General features: G+C 41.2%; 1 protein-coding gene across 1 annotated transcript in view; it reads right to left on the minus strand.

Moving 5' to 3' along the window:
• Positions 1-1,631: 1,631 nt before the first annotated feature.
• The window catches only part of LOC108045685 (coiled-coil domain-containing protein lobo), a 30,631-nt gene continuing 10,120 nt past the window's right edge, over positions 1,632-22,142 (minus strand). Inside the window, exons 3-9 of the mRNA XM_017125077.2 lie at positions 3,771-4,130; positions 2,991-3,705; positions 2,757-2,938; positions 2,478-2,693; positions 2,198-2,419; positions 1,950-2,144; positions 1,632-1,894 (exon numbers count right to left, since the gene is read on the minus strand). Of these exons, the coding sequence (XP_016980566.2) occupies positions 1,637-1,894; positions 1,950-2,144; positions 2,198-2,419; positions 2,478-2,693; positions 2,757-2,938; positions 2,991-3,705; positions 3,771-4,130 (2,148 nt within the window). The 3' untranslated portion in view covers positions 1,632-1,636. The remainder of the gene's footprint in view (positions 1,895-1,949; positions 2,145-2,197; positions 2,420-2,477; positions 2,694-2,756; positions 2,939-2,990; positions 3,706-3,770; positions 4,131-22,142) is intronic.

Consider the following 22,142-nt stretch of genomic DNA (forward strand, 5'->3'; position numbering starts at 1 on the left):
TACGTGTTTCCATAATTCATATGTTCTATAAAAGTAGTTGTAGTATGTTAAAAACGTATTCATTTAAAAGTCAATACATATGTAAAGCTAAACGTATGAAAAACTACCATTGTCAGGAAACCTTTACTTAACTATACCCCTAAGTTACTATATAGTAATTATATAGGTATAATTGTGGTCAAAATTATTTTTAATTAGGAATCTAGATATACCTATTATGATCTTTTTTTCTCTTCCTAGAGATAAACAAGAGTTTGAAAGAAATTAAATCAATTGAAACAATTAGTTTAATTTAAATTTAAATTGATGCCTTTAGACAAATACATCGTTTAAGACTGCGACTGTTTTTCAGATATCTCGATACAAGGCAAATAAGTAGAGTGCCACACTTTTTCTGACAGTGCACGAAATCTCCTTGTCCAGTTAGCGAACAAAAATCTGCGACGAAATTACGCCACATGTGTTCATGCCACGAGCAAATTTTCAGCGAAGCTAACGTACGGTAGGCGGACAAGGGACAGCACTTTCATCTTAGGACGATTCTTTCAAGGGACGAACCCAATTTCGCCGTCCCATCAGGACGAGGGGTGGCAGTGGGTGGCGGCGGTGGGAGGTGGTGGGCAGTGGGTGGGGGTCACGGACATCATATGAGTTCGCTGTGTGTATGCGTGGGTCGTGAACGATTGTGTGAGCGAATCTGAGGGTGTGGGTATCGCGCTAAATGGACAGCCGCCCAGCTCAGACATTCGTGTGTGTGGCGGTGTGTGTTTTCCAGGATATTTGTCCATGTGAATGTGTGTGTGTGTGTGTGTGTGTGTGGAGATCAATGTGTGTGTGTGTGTGGCCTCCAACCACGGCTCTTCGGCTGTACGGCTTGTGTGCCTTGGGCGCGGGTCCGTACACGGCAGCAGCATCAGCCACTTTGTCCAATTTTCAAACGGTCACTTTTTGAAACGAATTTTCCTCGCCGTCGTTACCACCACCACCCATCCACCCATCCACCTCCCCCTTCACCCAAATCAGAAAAACCACCCAACCGCCCTTAGCGACGTTGTTCGCGCGGCGGCAATGATTCTAGGCCATGAAATCGACATTCGCATTTTAGAATCCACTTAACCACCGGGGGAAGAAACTCTCAGAAATCCAGTATCTGCATCTTAAAGGCCAACCTTTGATTGCGATTTAATCGGAAAGTCGCCAATTCTCGTCGCCTTTGAAGGATTCAATTGAATACTTGACAAAAACAAAGGGGTCAATTTCATCGAGTTATAACTAGCAGATTATCTACATGCGTATTTAATTTATTTATTTCGCAAACGGTTGTTTTAATTTGCTAATTGCAATTATAGCTTACATAAAATATCTTAGTTCAATTTATAAATAACCAAAAGTTTCTGGCCATGAAAAGGAAAAAATTAATGAAATTAATAACCAGTAGATTCCGACCAGGAACAAAAAGTTTGATTTATAGAATAATGGTCAATACACATTTTTTGTAGCTGAAACTTAATTTATATTAAAACCATTGTCTAGTGTTTGCTTCGTTTATTCTTTTATTAATAAATCCGTAATTTCTATATATATATTTGTTATATACATTTTTTTCTAACTCTATAAACTTAATTACACATTATTTTTATTTCGATGACTCAGATGCCCTCCTTCCCAAATCTTCCTTTTTAAAGTTGAGCCGCGAGTCCTTAAGCAAGGAGTTTTTGACTATTTCGTACTTCTTTTGAGACTCTTCATGGGTGAGAGTCAAGCGTTGTTGCACCATGCGTTTATTGAGTTCCAGATCCTTCGACTGTTGCACTAGACGCTTGTAGTCATAGTTGTTGAATTGGTTCTCGAATTTGTTGAGGAATCGATTCAGGGACTTCGACTCGGAGGTTAGCTGGAAATCAAAATAGGTGTAAAAAATTGTGTTTTAAATATTTTAAGTGACTTACATCCTCATAATGGCGTTGCAGGTTATTTAGCAAGCTCACAAATCGCGATTTCAGGTCATTCAGACAGGCATTGTAGGCGTTTAGAGATTGCTCTTGAGTCAGTTCTTCCTGGTGTTTGTAAGGTACCAGATATGGGGCCAGGAAATCGGCGGGCTTACTGGCTATTTCCTTCTTTAGTTCTTCTTCCTCCTCAAACTGAAAGTTAAACAATTTATATTAATTCTATAAAAAGTTTAGAACCACCTTACCTGTCTCATTCTTATAGCTCTGGCTGCTCCATTCCGAAGTGGATCAAATATGCTGAACTTGAGCTTCGGTTCCGCCTTTTCAGACTTACGCAAATCGAAGATATTATTTATGTCCTCGAAGATTTTCTCAAAATTTTTCCTCAGCTGATCCTCATACTGCAGTTGGTCACGTAACAATCTGTATAGTTCCAGATTAGTGCGAGTGGGATCTAAGGGATTTGCCTGCGGAAGATTAAAAGATACAGGTGTAATGCGAATGGGTATTTAAATTATCCCTTACCTTGTATATTTTTGTTAGCTTCTCATCATAAACAAGTTCTTGGCCATAATCCGGTCTTGGTGGCTTTGTAAATTCCACTGTGGTAGCGGTAAGTGCCCCAAACGTATAATGGAACTTGAGAACAATTTTGTTTTGTTGAAAGAGAAATATACGAATTGCAATATCATTTGTGCCCACATCATCGGCACTGGCTTTGTGAAATTTCTCAGTGACTTTCTGTAAGATTTGGCAAATTAAATGTGGGGAAAATTTGTAAGTAAACAATTATGTTCTAAAAACCTTAAGAGTGTTTCCAGCTGGAGTAAAGTCAAACTCCTTGTACCAACACTTGTCACTGCGACCCTTGTAGTGAAGAACAAGGGAGCCTGGTTCAACCACCATCAAATCCAACGAATCTATTCTTGAAGCCGAATAGAAATACACTTTCCGCGGCTGTGAGGTTTCGGAGAAAAACTCAATAGCTGAAATGAGCTGGTTTAAGTTAAACAAGTTCAGATTAAGATGTTTACCCACATTTCAAACTGTCGTTACGGCCTTTGGCGAATATCTCTTCGAATTGGTCGGTGGCATATGTGTACTTCACATGACGCATGAGGTCGGAGCGATTTTCATAGAACTCGTATCGGATTTTGGGAATTGTGCACTCGTCATTGGCGAAAACGGTTAGCTGCATCACCTTGCCATCGCGCTGGGAATAGGGAGCAAATCGCTCGTGGATGGCTCCCTTGTATTGGATCTTCTTCTCGGAGCTGGGAAAACGCTGCTCGAAGTCGGCCAGTCCAATGTGCAGTCGGTCCACCCAGGAACCGATGCAATCCAGGTGCTTCTCCTCGCTAATGTCGCGCTCCTCGTCGGTTATGTTCTCATCCGAGGCCACCTTGTAGGTGCGCATCTCGGGCGGCTCACCCGGCAGCATGTGCTCCCAGTCGCTGGTGTCCCTCAGATCCCATCGCAAGTCGCCCACCCTCTGGTATTTCTGCTTGTTCACGTAGTAGTTGTACTCGTTCCACACACTGTCGACCAGGATATACTGCTTGCAACCCGTTTCGCAAATGAATCCCGTCGAAGGCTCTATGAAAATGGCCGTGGGAGGAGCCTCGACCACATCCCCGTTGACATCCGTGTAGGTAGTCTTGGGCTTCACACTCCAAGGAGCATTGTTTATGATCACCACCCAGGCATGACAGCGTCGATAGTGATGGCGATCCACGGCCAGCAGCTCAAGATCCTTTTCGGAAAAGGGATGGGCGGTAAGTCTTGGTCACCAATGTGTATCATTGTGTCTATCCCTACCTCCATTTGCTTCCGGATAATCTCGTCCTGAATCCGTTTTTCTTCGGCGGCTTTTTGCCTGTGAACCTCGGCCATATCCTCCTCGAGGTGACTCTCCAAATCGGGTAATCCGCGCAACTTATACTTCTGACCCGGCTTCTCAACCTTCGGCTTGATCTCCTCCGCCTCCACCTCGACGATAGGATATGGATAGGGAATGGCCAGTTGGTCATTGAGAATGGTCTCGTCGCGGGCCACTCCGGATACCACCAAGGCGGGGTGACCTGCTCCAATCAGCATACTGGTCAGCAGAGTGGCCATTTCGTAGGAGTTTCCCTTGCGCCTCCGCAACAAAGTGTCCGGCGAAATCAGGCGATTTGGCTTTATAAAAAGTAATACAAAAATATTTTTATGTGTGGAAAATGTTTCTCAACAATAGTAAGTAAAAGAAAATTATATATGTATACAAAAAATAAATTTAATTTAGGATTATAAAAAAGATATTCGCATTTCAGCGGATTTATGTTTTGATTTTGACATGTTAAATATGTTGACATGTTAGTACATATGTACTAATTTTCATTATTATTTTCCAAGATTTTATCAAATATTTGTTAGCATCCACTGATAAACGTCATTGGAAGCCAATATGCAATTTCTGAACAAGAGTTTATTAGCTGCATATAAATGTTTAAAGGTGTACTGATATACCGGGGTTCAGGAAACAGCATGCCAATTTCCAGGAAATTTACCATAAACTATTGCGCAGCACGAGACAAAAAGGAAATCTTCGATTACCTTTAATACCGTTTACCTGCCCAAAGACAATATGTGTACCCTTGTATATGGCCCTGTAAAAACAGCAGGAGTCAAATCCGAGGAGGTTATATTTTACAACCTTGGAAAAGTTATATCCGCTTTGCATAGAAGTTAAGAGCAGCCCAAAATGGAAAATTGACCTGTTGAGCGGTGTGAATTTTATAGATATTTCTATCCTAACCTAATTCATATACACTTCGATCTGTCCGTCCGTCATTCAGTCTGTTTCTACCCAAACTAATCTCATAGATTGAAATCTATCTGGATAAAACTTTCTCAAAAGTCTTTAATCTATTGCATATATATGTCGGAACGGGTCAGATCGGGAGTCTATATAAACTTTTTAGGTCGACCCAAAAATACAAACCAAGTTGAGAACACAGTTTTTTAGAGGATTAAACCACAATCATTTAGAAGTATGCCACTTTGAAATCGGATGTCTGTAAGAAAAGTTATGGGGTGAGAACTGCAGGTTTTAGGTCATTTTTCTGCAAAGCCATTTTTCGAAAATTTGGAAAGGACTATAAAAATGACGGAAAATCGACCCCAAAATACAAAATAAGTTGAGAACGCAGTTTTTTAGAAGATTGAACCAAAATCATTTAGAGGTATGCCATTTTGAAATCGGATGTCTGTAAGAAAAGTTATGGGCTGAGAAGTGCAGGTTTTAGGTCATTTTTCTGCATGGCCATTTTTCGAAAATTTGGAAAGGGGTAACACTATAAAAATGACGGAAAATCGACACCAAAATACAAATCAAGTTGACAACACAGTTTTTTAGATGATTAAACCACAATCATTTAGAGGTATGCCACTTTGAAATCGAATGTCTGTAAGAAAAGTTATGGGCTGAGAAGTGCAGGTTTTAGGTCATTTTTCTGCATGGCCATTTTTCGAAAATTTGGAAAGGGGTAACACTATAAAAATGACGGAAAATCGACCCCAAAATACAAAATAAGTTGAGAACGCAGTTTTTTAGAGGATTGAACCAAAATCATTTAGAGGTATGCCACTTTGAAATCGGATGTCTGTAAGAAAAGTTATGGGCTGAGAAGTGCAGGTTTTAGGTCATTTTTCTGCATGGCCATTTTTCGAAAATTTGGAAAGGGGTAACACTATAAAAATGACGGAAAATCGACCCCAAAATACAAAATAAGTTGAGAACGCAGTTTTTTAGAGGATTGAACCAAAATCATTTAGAGGTATGCCACTTTGAAATCGGATGTCTGTAAGAAAAGTTATGGGCTGAGAAGTGCAGGTTTTAGGTCATTTTTCTGCATGGCCATTTTTTGAAAATTTGGAAAGGGGTAACACTATAAAAATGACTGAAAATCGACCCCAAAATACAAATCAAGTTGACAACACAGTTTTTTAGATGATTAAACCACAATCATTTAGAGGTATGCCACTTTGAAATCGAAAGTCTATGAGAAAAGTTATGGGCTGAGAAGTGCAGGTTTTAGGTCATTTTTCTGCATGGCCATTTTTCGAAAATTTGGAAAGGGGTAACACTATAAAAATGACGGAAAATCGACACCAAAATGCAAATCAAGTTGACAACACAGTTTTTTAGATGATTAAACCACAATCATTTAGAGGTATGCCACTTTGAAATCGAATGTCTGTAAGAAAAGTTATGGGCTGAGAAGTGCAGGTTTTAGGTCACTTTTCTGCAAGGCCATTTTTCGAAAATTTGGAAAGGGGTAACATCATTAAAATGACGGAAAATCGACCCCAAAATACAAATCAAGTTGACAACACAGTTTTTTAGATGATTAAACCACAATCATTTAGAGGTAGGCCACTTTGAAATCGAAAGTCTATGAGAAAAGTTATGGGCTGAGAAGTGCAGGTTGTAGGTCATTTTTCTGCATGGCCATTTTTCGAAAATTTGGAAAGGGGTAACACTGTAAAAATGACGGAAAATCGACACCAAAATACAAATCAAGTTGACAACACAGTTTTTTAGATGATTAAACCACAATCATTTCGAGGTATGCCACTTTGAAATCGGAAGTCTATGAGAAAAGTTATGGGCTGAGAACTGCAGGTTTTAGGTCTTTTTTCTGCAAAGCCAATTTTCGAAAATTTTGTAAAAATGACGGAAAATCGACCCCAAAATACAAAACAAGTTGAAAACACAGTTTTTTAGAGGATTAAACCACAATCATTTAGAGGTATGCCACTTTGAAATCGGATGTCTGTAAGAAAAGTTATGGGCTGAGAAGTGCAGGTTTTAGGTCACTTTTCTGCAAAGCCATTTTTCGAAAATTTGGAAAGGGGTAACACTATAAAAATGACGGAAAATCGACCCCAAAATACAAATCAAGTTGAGAACACAGTTTTTTAGATGATTAAACCACAATCATTTAGAGGTATGCCACTTTGAAATTAGATGTCTGTAAGAAAAGTTATGGGCTGAGAAGTGCAGGTTTTAGGTCATTTTTCTGCATGGCCATTTTTCGAAAATTTGGAAAGGGGTAACACTATAAAAATGAAGGAAAATCGACACCAAAATACAAATCAAGTTGACAACGCAGTTTTTTAGAGGATTGAACCAAAATCATTTCGAGGTATGCCACTTTGAAATCGAAAGTCTATGAGAAAAGTTATGGGCTGAGAAGTGCAGGTTTTAGGTCATTTTTCTGCAAAGCCAATTTTCGAAAATTTGGAAAGGGGTAACACTGTAAAAATGACGAAAAATCGACCAAAAAATACAAACCAAGTTGAGAACACAGTTTTTTAGAGGATTAAACCACAATCATTTCGAGATATGCCACTTTGAAATCGGATGTCTGTAAGAAAAGTTATGGGCTGAGAAGTGCAGTTTTTAGGTCATTTTTCTGCAAAGCCATTTTTCGAAAATTTGGAAAGGGGTAACACTATAAAAATAACGGAAAATCGACCAAAAAATGCAAACCAAGTTGAGAACACAGTTTTTTAGAGGATTAAACCACAATCATTTAGAGGTATGCCACTTTGAAATCGGATATCTGTAAGAAAAGTTATGGGCTGAGAACTGCAGGTTTTAGGTCACTTTTCTGCAAAGCCATTTTCGAAAATTTGGAAAGGGGTAACACTATAAAAATGACGGAAAATCGACCCCAAAATACAAACCGAGTTGAGAACACAGTTTTTTAGAGGATTAAACCACAATCATTTACAGGTATGCCACTTTGAAATCGGATGTCTGTAAGAAAAGTTATGGGCTGAGAAGTGCAGGTTTCTGCAAGGCCATTTTTCGAAAATTTGGGAATGACGAAAAATAGACCCGAAATACAAACCAAGGTGTGAACACAGATTTTTAGAGAATTAAACCTCAATCATTTAGAAATTTGCCGTATGGAAATCAATTGTCTGTTAGGTATGTCATTAATAAAAGGTTCTTATGTATTTTTATTAAATTTGTAAGAAAAAACTAGATCTCTTTTGCAACGGAAAAATAAAACTTCTTGGACTACTGAATAAGAGTCGGTTTTCTAACAGGGGTATTAGGCATATACTGTTTACTCATGCCCGCTCATTTTTATGTTTTTTCGATTTGCGGATGTCATTCAGAGGCCGAAACAATCAGCGGTCTGTTTTCATTGCATCTTTGGTGAGGTAGTGAGACCCACTCCCATTTAATCCGCCTTGGGTTGTCTTTTGTCCCGATTGTTTACCTGCACAGCTGCGACTGCCCCGTAGGTGGCTGCGTGACCCCGTGCCATTCATCTTCTTTCCTGTTCCGCGAAGACTTAGGAGACAATCCCGCCATTGCCAGGAATTCTGTGCATGTGCGTCCGAAACTCTGAAACTCTAAAACTGTGAAGCGTAGCGAAACGGCCATTAACGCGGGAAACGCTGGCAATTATTGTGGGCCTGGTTGCCTTTTCAATCGCTGACATATCCGCACACTCAGATTGCAACAGCACCCCTGTGCCGTGTGGAAATTCAAATGCAGTACATAGCGCTCTGTTTTTGGGTTCCTTTTGGATGAAATTTGGCGGACTAGGAATTGCTTTTATGTAAACAAGATCTTATAGACGATTGAAGGTTTTATTTACTCAAGTAAATGGTGATAAGTCATTTACACTTAGGTATACCAAAAGACCTAAACAAGTATTTTAATTGCTTGGGTATAGATTTACCAATGTTTAGTACTTGATTTCCTAATATATTTAGGAAAACGAATAGTGTTAACCGTTGAATTCACTTGCAAGTAAGTCGAATGCACCAAAAGGGATATAAAATAACATATGCTTTTTCGTCAAATCGAATAGCAGGGTTGATATACTTATTCGCAGCATAGCGCTGAACAGGATTCTAGCGATTTGAAGGAACTGCGGACGTGTGGAGGGTCCTGCACCTTTCCACCCTGCGCAAATACGCCCCGTCGCTTCGAAGAAGGCCATTAAAATGCAAAATCGCCGTGTGAAGCCATAAGAATCAGAATGAGGCCCGGAGTCATAGTCGCAGTCACAGTCACAGTCACAGTCATCAGTTATCAGCGGGGCGAGGGGAGTGGCAGTGTTCGAGGTCAAACACTCTCGCTCGCTCGAATCGATTAGTCAGCAAACCAGTCAGTCAGCGGCGTCTAATTGAATTCGATGCAAACGGCATTACCTGGGCAGCCGATTGAGTCCTCCTCGGATTGCTCCTCCCCAGATTCCCCGTAATCCCCGTCTTCCCTGGATTCCCTGGGCTTGTACCGCCAGTTCCCGCGTTCCAGACCCGCTATCACTGCGGTCGCGCGTAATAAGAAACGCTTCAAGGTTATTCGAACGTGTTAAATTAGGATCGGGCCTGGTTGAGCAGTGGCAACAATGGAGGAGCGAACATGACGAAAACAAAGGGACGAATGCACAGCGAGAATGGAGCAACGGGCGCCCGGTTGCTCGAACAGGGGCCATAGCTCAAATTACAGCCAGTAAAAGGGATAAAGTCGAGATGATCGGTGAAAGGATACCTCGCACCCTCAAAAGGATTACACACTTACTACATTTAAATAGACTGCCCATAACTCCACAAATATAAGCCCAATTTCTACGGCAAAAACTTTTGAATTCATTTATAATTATTATTTTCTTACTGTGGACTTTTGGGCAACTAATTATACAGCCCCTTAAATAATCTGTATTAAAGGTCAGTTTTAATATTTTTTTTTTAATATTATTTATTTATAAACATAGAACCCGTACAATTAGTTTTTAAATGATTTCATATTTCTGAAAAATGAGCTTACAGCCATGTTAAGCAGTCTATGTCTTGTCTATAATTTGTCCCATTGAATCTTATTTCGAATTAGTTTATCATTAAGTAGTATGGCCTTTCTTTATGTCTTCGTATTAACATAAGTAAATAAGCTTAAAAAATAAATAATGATAAACGTTTGAATATAAACTTCGATAGAATCCTGTGACTGACAACTAGAGCCTTTCAATCCCACGGATGTGACATACCCGACCACACCAAGATTAATGGGTATAAACGCGACCACGTCCATCTAAAGAAAGAAGTACAAAAAAGATCGGAAAAAACTGCGCCAAAAGCGGCGAAAAATTGCAAAAAAGGGTGGCAAGTAACAGAGTCTGCCGAGACAGAATCACTTTCAGTTGCCACCCTGCTGAATGGCTGCCACTGCCACCGCTCGCGGGTCACAACTCAAAACAATGCGGCGAGGGCTCAAGACACGGGGTTGTCAGGCAGACAGGCGGCCTTCCCTCGTTGACACAATGCAGTGGCAGTGCCTCCTCATCCTCCTCCTCCTCCAGCGAAATCCCACACATATAGTATACCACCCACTCCAGCCCTTCCTTCGTTAGAACAACCTGGGGCGAAGGACTCGCTGGGGAGGCGGCACATCGCTTATCGGGATGCATAATGAGCCGCTGCCATCTTTTCCACAAGAGCGCTGAAACAAAGCGGTGAAATTCAGCGCGATTCCTTGAGCCTGCGAGACCGCAAGGACTCCCGTCTTATGTGGGTGTAGGTGTGTGGGTGTGTGGGTGTGCGCCTCCAGGAAATCCCTGGCCGGGCCTTTTGCGGGCAGCAGCATGTGTAAGTTTTTAAATGAGCACACACGATGAAAATCAGCGACTTAACCCCTTTATGATAATGTACTGCACGGAAGTGTTATTGTCCTGGGGACAAAAGGACACACGGCGTCGGCACTAGCGGCCATAATACGCGCAATACCCCGCCACCCCCGCTTTCCGGCCCCATTTCACCGCCTAATGTTGGGAAACCCAACCCAAAAAACCCGCTCACTATTTGCGCGTCTTCCTTAATATTGCGCCCTGGATGTACGTGAATGTCTATGGCGTCATTCACCACGCTGGGATTTTATTATTTTCCCGGCTTCCGCGACCCAAGTCCCCGGGCACATAAAAGTCCCGGCCAATAGACGCTCTTAAAAACGGCCAAGATTAAGATATAAACACGCGAAATTAAGACATCTGATTCCCCTGAACAGTCAGTCAAAGCCAGTGCCTTTTCAGCTGGAGTATAATGGTTTGGGCTGCGGGGGATGGCTTATGGTGGATTCCCATCATAGTTTCACTCATATCCAGGCAGGAATTAGACAGCGGCTTTATTAATATGTGCCACGCTATATTAGCCCAGTTTCATAAGCCTCTTGATTGATAATATTACGAAATTATAAAATATTTGAATGTTAGGGAATGATTTAAAAACCTGAATTTCCAAATAATACATTTTAATGGTCTAAGCATTAATATTTAAGATACTTTTCTGTATCAAATCAAATAAAAAAGCCATTTAAAGACTGCCCCCCGTTTTCAGACTCATTAAATAAAACTCATGTACTACATTTTTTGGTGTATTGTGTTCGATGTACCCAATTCGATTGACACATCTCGAGCATCAGTCTATTTTTCCCTAATCAATACCTCTTCACATATGGCCTGCTTGTGTATTAAATTTGAGCCCTTGTTTTGAAGGCATTCTTATTCAATACCGCGCCGTCTGAGCCCAGCGAGTATGTATTCGCCGATGATGGTCTTAAACTCCGCCGTGTCTTTGGGATACAGACCCCGTGCAGCCGGTGGACAGAGGCCAGCCAAAAGGGAGTGGGTCAGGGGGGGAGATTGGGACGGGGTGTGGGGCTTAGAGAAGGATGTGGCGGAGTGGCACCCACCGCCGCCTGCCAATGCGGCATCCTAACGACGGCGCACAACTTACAATCACAGATTCGATCCAAGTCACATGGCGTTGCCCACAGCGAGGATAAATGCGGCGGACAGACGACGTCGCTAAGAACGGACGCGGGATGAGGGATGTGCAGGGGGCGGGGGGGGCAGGACATCGGAACTCAGGACTCGGGGCTCGAGTGATGTGACGGGGGTCGCGAATCCAGACAGATGCGGACACTGATGCGAGGACTCGGACACAAAGTCGATGTGTGTTTGGTTTTGGTCTGCTTTTGAGCAAAGGAATACGCCACTCCACCGCGGACAAGGCGAGTAAGTGGAGCCGACGAGTCCTGCAGTCGACAAAGGGCGACGGTACAAGCTAGATGGAGCACAGGGAAAAAACATAGCTTCATCTGTTAGATTACTTATAAAGGATATTAAAATAAAGAGATGATAACAGATAAATAAATAGACAACGAAATATACGAATCTTAATTTTATTAAATTAAATACAAATATTACATATCCTGCTATACACTTACTAATCTTATAAAAAAAGGTAATTATTATACAAAAAATTGAACTGTCACCATAATATACTATAGATCATTAACATTTCTAATGTAAAATAAGTTAAATACTTATTTGTCAAAGGATAATATTTTAGACTATACATATGAGGATCAATCAATCTTAAGGTAATGCCCTTTTTTGTCTGGAAACACTTCCTTTTGAGCAATATGAATTTGATCTTTCAGAAAGCAGATTCATGTAACAATAACCAAATGTTGTAAAAATAGTATTCCTTTGCTGACACAATCATTAAATTATAATTTAATAAAAAGTAACCCGCAAACCTTAATGGAAAGTTGGTTAGATCTGTTGTTTAAGTAGGTTTGTCCTTTTTATTCAATCCCAAGATTAGTAAAGCTTTAGAAAGCTAATATAATTTCTGAGTTTTATGATGCTCTCCAATGTATAATGCATAAGTGTGCACTTTGTGTGCATGGGCAGTAAAAACATATGTTTACTGTATTTAAATTTAAATTTCTTGGTCATAACATACCCCTCTTTATTGTTCTCTGTGTAGATGGTCGACACTCGATGGCCGCGGCAATGGCCGTGTCAGCGACAGCGAAATTGGCGTCTAGTTTATTGTAGCCACGAAGGCTGTTGGCCATTGCCGGAGCACCTTTGGCGGTGGGCAGCGGTGGGTGGCTTTGGGAGGCGGTGGGTGGTTGGGGCTGGCTGAAGAAGGAGGGTGGGGGGCGAGGGTTGCGGATGTTCTGCGACTTAAACCGAGCATGGCATGGTAAACAGCAGCCGCGGGGCTGGAAGTCGGGAAGCTGGAGGTGGAGTGGTGGACCAAAGGAGGGCAAAGGACAGAGGGCAGCCAACGTCATCAGTTCGCTCGCCTGTCTGACCATATATGGCCAAGTCCTGCGTCTGGACGTGAAGACCCGCTGCCAGTTTTCCGTCAGGGAGACGCTTTTCTTTGTGAAAGGGTTGCAGCCGTCGCCAAAGCCAGGGAAATGAGATATAGGGAATCCACGGAGAAGGAGAACGCGCCGTTTGCAGTTCGCTGTTCGCAGTTTGGGGTCCCTTGGTGGGGTTTTTTTTTGCCGGTGGCACTTGGCCCGATCTCGAGTGAATTGCTCTCGAGCCGAAGGAAATCGATATGCGCATAGTCGGCGGGGAATAGCGAAAGACGAGTATCTGGAAGATATCTTGCCGCATTGTTAGTTTTTTAGCTGCTATTCCGCTTGGTGTAAAATCGATTTTAACATTTGCTATCTTAAATATTTGTAAGCATTGATCGAAATTATTATTAGAAGATTAAGATTGGTTCTTAATTGGGGAAGAAGGCTTAAATATGATTTTAAATACTATAAATATTTTCTTTATTTTAATATAGTTCCTAATTACCCCTATCCAACATCCTTAACTCAGTTGTGTTATAATATCATGACATTAATTTGCTTAACACCAAATAGTACATTTATTAAATATTTGCAGTCTTTATATTTAATACCAACAAGGTATAATTTAATATTGATTAGTATTTTGAATAGCTTAGCAATATTTGGGAGCTTTACCCATACAGTGTAAGATAAACTGCACCTACTGCTGAAACTTAGTTCTAATCGTTTTCACATATCCCATGAGATTAAAGGGTATTCAAGCGTCACAGTAAGTCCAAGCACCCTGCCCCCGTAATTTCGCTAAAACACCGTCAGTCCTGGTTTTTGTCATTGAAGTCGAAAGACGACAACGTTCGCAATTGCAAAACTGACCAAGCAACACGACACGCTATTCTACATCGCTGCAACTCCGCGACTCTGTGCACTCAACCGGAAGCGACAGCGTTTTCATCCCCTCGAGGAAAGAACATCGCGCTGCCATCGTATTTGGTTTCGCCTTGCGACTTGGAAGGGTCTGCTCACTTCGCACTGAAATCGTAACCCAAGCCAAAATCGAAAATGATGAAAGCTGGCTTTAACTTAAAGACAACCGAAATATTACAAGATCAAAAGGCTCTTCTCATTTCCGGAAACATTGATGTATATTTGAAGTTATAATCGATTTGACCCAGTTATTAGATGGCTTTATTTATGAAGCTATCATCGAAAATTTAGTGACATGTGCATTTCACCCAGAAAGTTACGCCTCAATTTCCTGACTGGTATTTGTCAGGGGACTCACCCTAGACATCTGTTATACAGGGCTTGGAAATGCAATGTCCATTTATTTTAGTTCTCCAATATTGTAAGCTCCTCATACGTGACATTATATTATAATGGTTTTGGTTACCCTCTTTTTTAACTATAATAAATAATTGTAGCTATTTGATTACTCGATGTCATACGTTGTTATACTTTAATTTCTTCTATAACACAACGATTTTTCCACTTAACTTTCATCACACTTGGACTCCATACAAAAACAAACTTAAATAATTGTAGTTTCCAAAATGTCTATAAATGCTATTTCTTTGGGAGTTACCTATTTTGACTTAATGCTCTTAAGTTTAATATAACTCCTAATCTAATGATTTAACTTATATCAGTTTCTATAGTTCAATCCATAAAATTTCCCCAGCCTATTTGCACATTCATTCTGAGTTAGTACCCAGCCCTTTTTGGCAGCCACTCAACACTTGCATAAAATCGCGTTTTATCGCTTTTCGTCGCCGTCGCATCCTTTTGCGTTTGCAGGTTCTCGTATTTCTTAGCGACAAGTGAACGGCAAAGGACATCTCTCTTGAGTTTACAGCGTCAGCGCATATCGCCATCATTTAACCGCATTGTGGCGACTATACCTCTTGGCACTTGTTGTATGGGGCTTATTCATTTTATGGAAGGAACGGGAAATATTCAATTTTTAATATTTTTAGGCTTATAAGAATATAATACTAACATGATGCAATTTAATTATGTATATCTTTCATTTATATTTAGATTGAACCACATTTGTTCTAGGCTTTAACTTGGCATTAGGTATCTGGTAGTTGGGTACTCCCAATTGTCTTTTTATTTTTTATGCTGCAGTGCAGGGAATGTCGAACACGTTTGAGAAAAGGCGCAAAAGAAAGCCTTTTTGAAGTGGTGGCGTGAGTTCACATGAATTGATATACGCGATGAGGAAATGCTAGTTAGCATGGGCGTATGAATTGATTTGTTTTCCTCGTCTTCATTTCGACGGGGGCCTTCTAAACAGTTCTCAGGAGCTGAAATGTCCAGTTTTGAAACGTTAAATTAAGTTTTTTACCAATTGATAATGAAGGTATAAGCATGTCGAAAATAATCAAAACATCTTCCTGTTTTAAAAACTTTAAAAGAACCAACAGGAAATTATTCAAGTTTCAATTATATAGTAATATACTGCCCAAATTAAGCTCTTCTTCAATACAATACATAAAAGTTTGTGACAAATCATTATTCTTTAGCACCCGTTTATCCCCTGCAATTGATACGAGTAAAAGTAAACTGGCTAGACTGACATATAAAAATAAAATGAAAATAATTACTTTTTGTTACATATACAAAGGAAAAGAAAGGGCAAAAACTCAGACAAACTTTTTCTCGTACTCTTGTAAATCCTTTTTTGTTTAAAAGAAAAAGAATGCAGACAAGAAAGGAGAAAAAACTGTGCCAAACAAATTGTGTGATTATTTTTGCAAGAGTGTTAAAGTGAAATCGAAGTTGAGGGGCTGAGATTTTAAAGGTCAAACGTTGTGATCAGCTTGGGCTTATAAAAATATAGATCAGTTGTGGTCAAAGTAGTTCTTTTTGACTTCTTCGAATCTGCAAGTTTGTCGATATAGAGTCTAGTTGGGAAAACTAATCTACCGCGTTGTTTGAATACTCGAAAGTGCAGCACTGCACTTACATATTTCCGCCGCATAAGCATATGTGCACACGGCCGCTCATTTATATATCCTGGCATATGAGTATAAACAAATAGTGGCGTGTGCGAGTGTGTGGGCACATGGACATGACTGTTTTCGGACCTATAGCAATTAGCAACTGATTGAACCTGTACATAAGCTCCGAGCTGGCTAGCTGCCGCCCGTATCTAACGTCGTCCATCTTAGGTGCAAAGAATATCTTAACAAAGCTCTGCCGAATACATAAGATGCGGACGGACCAAGGATACGAGAAAAAGTGCATGTGTCTGCGTTATTTGCATGTGGCTCGCACTCGACTGATTCTCGGACCAGGATACGAAAGCCAAGCGGAGGATGTGGAGGAGGATGCCAAGGAGGCGGATGCTGATGCGGATGCGGAGGCGGTGGTGTATGTGTGTGTGTGTGCATTTCTTGCCTTGCTCTTCCACTTGCTGCATATAGTTTAATTTTGAAAAGGATTCGTCTGCCGTTGCTAGAGCTCTGGCCAAAAAGGACATCTCTCTCGCACTCGCCGCTGCCGACCAGAATCCTTGGCTCTCTCGCTCGCGCACCAGGACATTTGCCGATGCGATGCGGTGGAGGCGAGTCCGTAAGTGGCCAGTAGTTGATGGTCGAAAATGCTGCGTCTGGATGTCCTGGCCGTCCTGGTTGTCCTGGCTGCCAGGCTGCCAGGCTGCCGGGCTGCCAAGCTCCATCCATGACTACCTCTTCAATTGTTTCAATTTCCCTGCTTGCTGCTGAACTCGGAGACGAAGGCGACCAGCGGCCTGCATTTGGCTTAGATTGGAAGGACAAATTCCAGGCTGGCCGTTTGCCTTCTTCTTACGCGGCATCCTGGCCAAAGACCAGTGTCACACACACTCACACCGCCAGGTAAATGCTGCTGACAAAAGAGCCAGGACGAAAAGGGGTGGAGGCGCATTAAAACAAAGGAGCTACGAGCTCGAATATGCAAATCATAGGAACATAGGAGCAGCAGCAGCAGCAGCAGCAGCAATGGCACAAAATAGAATACAACGAGTGCACGATGCGCACACCCAAGGAAGGGAAAGCAGGGCGAAAGGACGAACGGACGAACTGGGTCCCAGCAACTTGCGAGAGCTGCGGTTTTGTCTGCTCAAATCGCCTTAGCTTAGACAAAACTGCAGATAATGGCTAAGGAGGCAGAGTCCTGGCTGGGTTAGGTAGGAGCGGGCAAGGAACTGCGAGTGCGACTGCAACTGCAACTACAACAATAACTATGGGTATCCTGCAGGACCGCCCAGGTCAGCACGATTGCGGACAACGGATTAGGCTGTCTCCGAGCGATGATGCTCTTGCCCTGCGCGGTCTTCCCAAATATATATTTGGAAATTGTGAAACAGGTGGATTGAGAAGGAATCCCATCTATAGAATCCATTGCAAATAAAATGGTTTCCCATGTTAAAACATAGTTCTAAAACATAGTTATGTTTAATATGTTTTCCTATTCAAAGAATCATTTCATCATACCTATGTCAATATCCGAGTTTGGCGAAGATAGCCTTTGGCCTGTTTATAAATTTTTAACGTCTCCAAGACATTTGTAATACAAATATCAAATGATTTTAATATGACCCCCAAAAGGGTTTACGACTTTATGCATTTGTTTTTAAACATTTGAGGGATTTGAAATATTTATATTCTAAGCATCACTTTTGGTAAATTAATGAGTATAAGAAGATGACAAATATTTACCTACTAGCTTTAAAAATGAGTTTGTTAAATCTATTGAACACCTTAATTTCAATCACTTCAAAAGTTAAAAGAAATAATTAAGTTCTAAAATTTAAGTAATTTTAAATGCATCCTCATTATTTGAATTTTGTCTATCTTTTAAGTTTAAAAATGACATGTGCGACCTTACTGGTGTTAATCCAGAAATGTTAAGGTTATGAACCCCAAATCAGTAGTTGAGATTAAGATACTTTATAGAATAAGGATTATTTTGTATCGCAGGTAAAATATACTTTGTAGTCTTCGACTACCATCAATGTCAGATTCGATTCCAACTGATATCGAATTGAAAACATGGACCGAGCTGATAGTGATCGAAATCAAAATAAATGATCGATTAGTTGATTGATATACGCAGGGACAAATCAAGTATAAGGCAAGGTGCAAGCAAGCACGCATCTCAGGATATGTTCAGAGTAGATCCCAGTGTACATGTAGCCGGGGGAAAACGCACACAAACACCGAGAACCACATAGAAAACTCGTGTACACACATTTATCTTTTTGAAGGCAAACTGAAAATTTAGTTTTAGGAACAGTTATACAAAGACAATGTGCGGAGGATGCAGATTCGCAGGGAGGATGGGCGTTCGATGGGTGCTGAAAATCAAGCGCACACGTCTTCGAGCATATGTACGCACACCAACTCACAAGCACACACACACACGCATTAACAAGGACCTATGCGTGTACGTGTACATATAGCCAACAATCGGGGGTGACCAGCGTCCAGAGCCCAATGCGCCTTCATCTTTCAATTCACGCGAAAATTTCCTTCGCCATCCGGAGGTGTGACATGAGGGGTTGAGTGCGGGGGACCGTGGGAGAGGGGGGTCGCAGGAGGGTGAAAGGACATCGCAGGACGACGGTGACAGCGACGCGGGCTGGCCAGAGTCGGGGAGAAAGTGAATTGAGTTTAGTCGAGGACGACGAATTCGTAATTGTACACACACACGCAGCAACATTAAGGCATCTCCCACACACACACACGCCCCGAAAAGGGGGTTTTGACCATCTGAGGGGGTGGTAAGTGGGCAAATGGGTGAATGGGTGGGTGGTTAGATGGCTAGATGGTGGAAGGACGAAGGCGGCTGGCAAGGAGCTGCAGATATGAGAGAAAGTCCGGCGGCCAAAGAGAGGACGAACGAAAATGGAAAATGTTGCCTTGGTGGACTGGACACAATGGACAATGGACAATCGGTCGGTCGGACGGGTTGGGTTCCGCAAAATCGGGAGGGTGGGGGGTTTTAGGTTGGCCGATGAAAATCTGAAGTATATATACCCAAAAACACACACACACACATCAGCACGCACATTGGCATAAAGCAACAACTCTAAATTTTCGCAGCAGCAAAATTTACGCTAAAGATGCTGATGTCCTGCGGATGCTAAGAAGAATGTGCGTCTGTGTGGGTAGCGTGTTGCCAAACTGGGTCTGTGTGTGTGTGGCGTATATGTGCATAGTGTGCGATGTGTGTGTGTGACGAAATGAAGCGACCCGGGCAGGCTGCTTGGCTTTTTAGTGGCAAGGATATGTTTCTTGCCAATGCGGCCCCATGCCGGCCATCTGTACTCGTGGTCGTAGTCCGTAGTCCGTAGTCCGTGGTCCGAAGTCCATAGTCCTGCGTTATTGTTGCTCCTTGTTGTGTATACGCCTCTACTTATATGTATTTCTGGGCCTCTATATGTGCGTTTGTGTGCGTTTCGGACATGGATTCAAAAACCTTTCTTAGCGATTTCCCGAAAGGCTGCTCTGGCGACACTGCTGCTGTCTTTTTCGTTGCCGTCGTCGTTGTTGTTGTTGTTGTTGTTGTTATTATGGTCAGTGGCCGCCTCCGTTGGCCAGGATACAATAGAGAAGTGTAGATGTATGTGTGCCCTGCGCAAATGTTTTGCATAGCAACTACAAAGTCTACGACCTCAAATGCCTATGCGTGTACACATTATATAAGATCGCAATCTCAGGGATACCCCACGATGGTGCAAATACTTGTCAGGATGTTTAGCTCTCAAAGTTCTTTTGGAAATTATCAAAATTTATTTCACAAAATGAATGTAAAGGAAATTATACTAATTTTATGTAAATGAAGAAAGCACACTTCAGAACGAATTATATTCGATTCAATAATGAAGTTTATACTCTTTTAAAGCTATTAATTTGGCATAATCTGTAACCTGTTAACAAAACAAAATGGTTGGGTCCTTAAATTTTTTATTTTTCTAAATTTATTAAGCGTCCATTTAGATTTAAATTGAAAAATTGTATAGCATATTAAAATAATAATAACGAATGTTTGCTATCGGCTACATAAGTATTAAGCAATTGCATTTTGCTATGAATGGCGTTTAATTATTTGGCCAACTGTCGTATGTAAGCCACAGCAATTTGCGTGAAGTCGATTAAAAAACAAGAAAGGAAAGCTAACTTCGGGCGGAGCCGAAGTTGAAATACCCTTGCAGAATATTCTTCAAATTATATTCTCCAAAATTATTGATATGATGCATTCTTAATACTCATAAAAAATCCCAACTTCCCAACTTTAAAAACACCAAAGTTATGGCATTTCCAATCGTTCAGTTATGTATATGGCAGCTATAGAATATAGTCGGCCGATCCTTATGAAATTTGATATGTCGGATTGATTGGGCAAAAATAAAACCCATAGAAAATCCCAACTTCCTAACTTAACAAACACTAAAGCTATGGCATTTCCGATCAATCAGTTATATGGCAGCTATAAGATATAGTCGGCCGATCCTTATGAAATTTGGCAGGTCGGATTAATTGGCCAAATATAAAACCCATAGAAAATCCCAACTTCCTAACTTTACAAACACCAAAGTTATGGCATTTCCGATCAATCAGTTATATAGCAGCTATAGGATATAGTCGGCCGATCCTTATGAAATTTGGTACGTCGGATTGATTGGCCAAATATAATACCCATAGAGAGTCCCAACTTCCTAACTTAACAAACAGCAGAGTTATGGCATTTCCGATCAATCAGTTATATGGCAGCTATAGGATATAGTCGGCCGATCCCGGCCGTTCCGACTTATATACTGCGTGCAAAGGAAAGAAGGGTGTGTGCAAAGTTTCAATTCGATATCTTTAAAACTGAGAGACTAGTTCGCGTAGAAACAGACAGACGGACAGACAGACGGACAGACAGACGGACAGACAGACGGACAGACGGACAGACGGACAGACGGACATGGCTATATCAACTCAGGAGGTGATCCTGATCAAGAATATATATACTTTATAGGGTCGGAGATGTCTCCTTCACTGCGTTGCACACTTTTGACCAAAATTATAATACCCTCTGCAAGGGTATAACAACCACTATATCTATATCTTGGGTGATTGCTGTTCCGATCAAGAGCCCGTTTGAGAATTCCGGTTTCTTCGGCGATCGCCGGTCGCGCTCCAGCGAAAAGAGCGAGAAAAGAGAGAAGAAAGCCACGGATTCGCCTTGTTTTCAAAAAAGGGGGGTTCCCAAGGGGGTGTTTCCCAGGGGGTCACCACCTCCTTCCTCCAAGTTTCATTCGGTCGGCAAAAAGCCGAACACGAAAGCTGCCCAGCTGTCCACTCTCTCTCGCTCTCTCTTAAGGAAGCGGCTCTTTGGCTCTCAGGACTCATTTGACTCTCTGAAGCGGGCGCGAAAGAGAGGCGAGTCCGCATAATCTGTGATGAAGGCATGTATCAAAACAAAGCGAGGAAAACTGGCCACAATAAAAACAGCAACAACTGCAGCACATGACAGCGGGAAAACTAACAGAATTATCAGCGGCGATAAATTGGAACCCCTACTGCGAAAATTAGACAAGGATTTCGGCTAGGTTTTCACGTTCTTAGAGGAGATCCTTATTTTTGGTTCTCCGGCATTTCAGGAAGGAGAATATAGTTTGACTAAACGCAAGCAAAATCCTCCTGAGGTTACACAAACTCTTACACTCGGAAAAATGGCTTTAATGTAGACGTTCTAAAAAGTTTCTGATGGCTTTTAAAAAATAAAAATATATTTATTTTTATTTTTACTAACCTTTTATCAATTCAAACCATATTTTGTTTAAGTATGTATTTTAAATGATAATACAGTCAAGTACAAATAAAATCGACTAACCTTGAACTAGATTAAAATAATACATTCATTATAGACTAAGATATATTTCGCTTCAAATGCTTTCAAAAAATATATATATTATTTCAATGCTTAAAAATCAATTCTGTATTTACATATTATGCCCCATGTGATGAGAATTAATGGTTTCAAGG

This window comes from Drosophila rhopaloa, unplaced genomic scaffold (assembly GCF_018152115.1).
Source record: "Drosophila rhopaloa isolate 14029-0021.01 unplaced genomic scaffold, ASM1815211v1 contig_167, whole genome shotgun sequence".
Classification (NCBI taxonomy): Eukaryota; Metazoa; Arthropoda; class Insecta; order Diptera; family Drosophilidae; genus Drosophila; species Drosophila rhopaloa.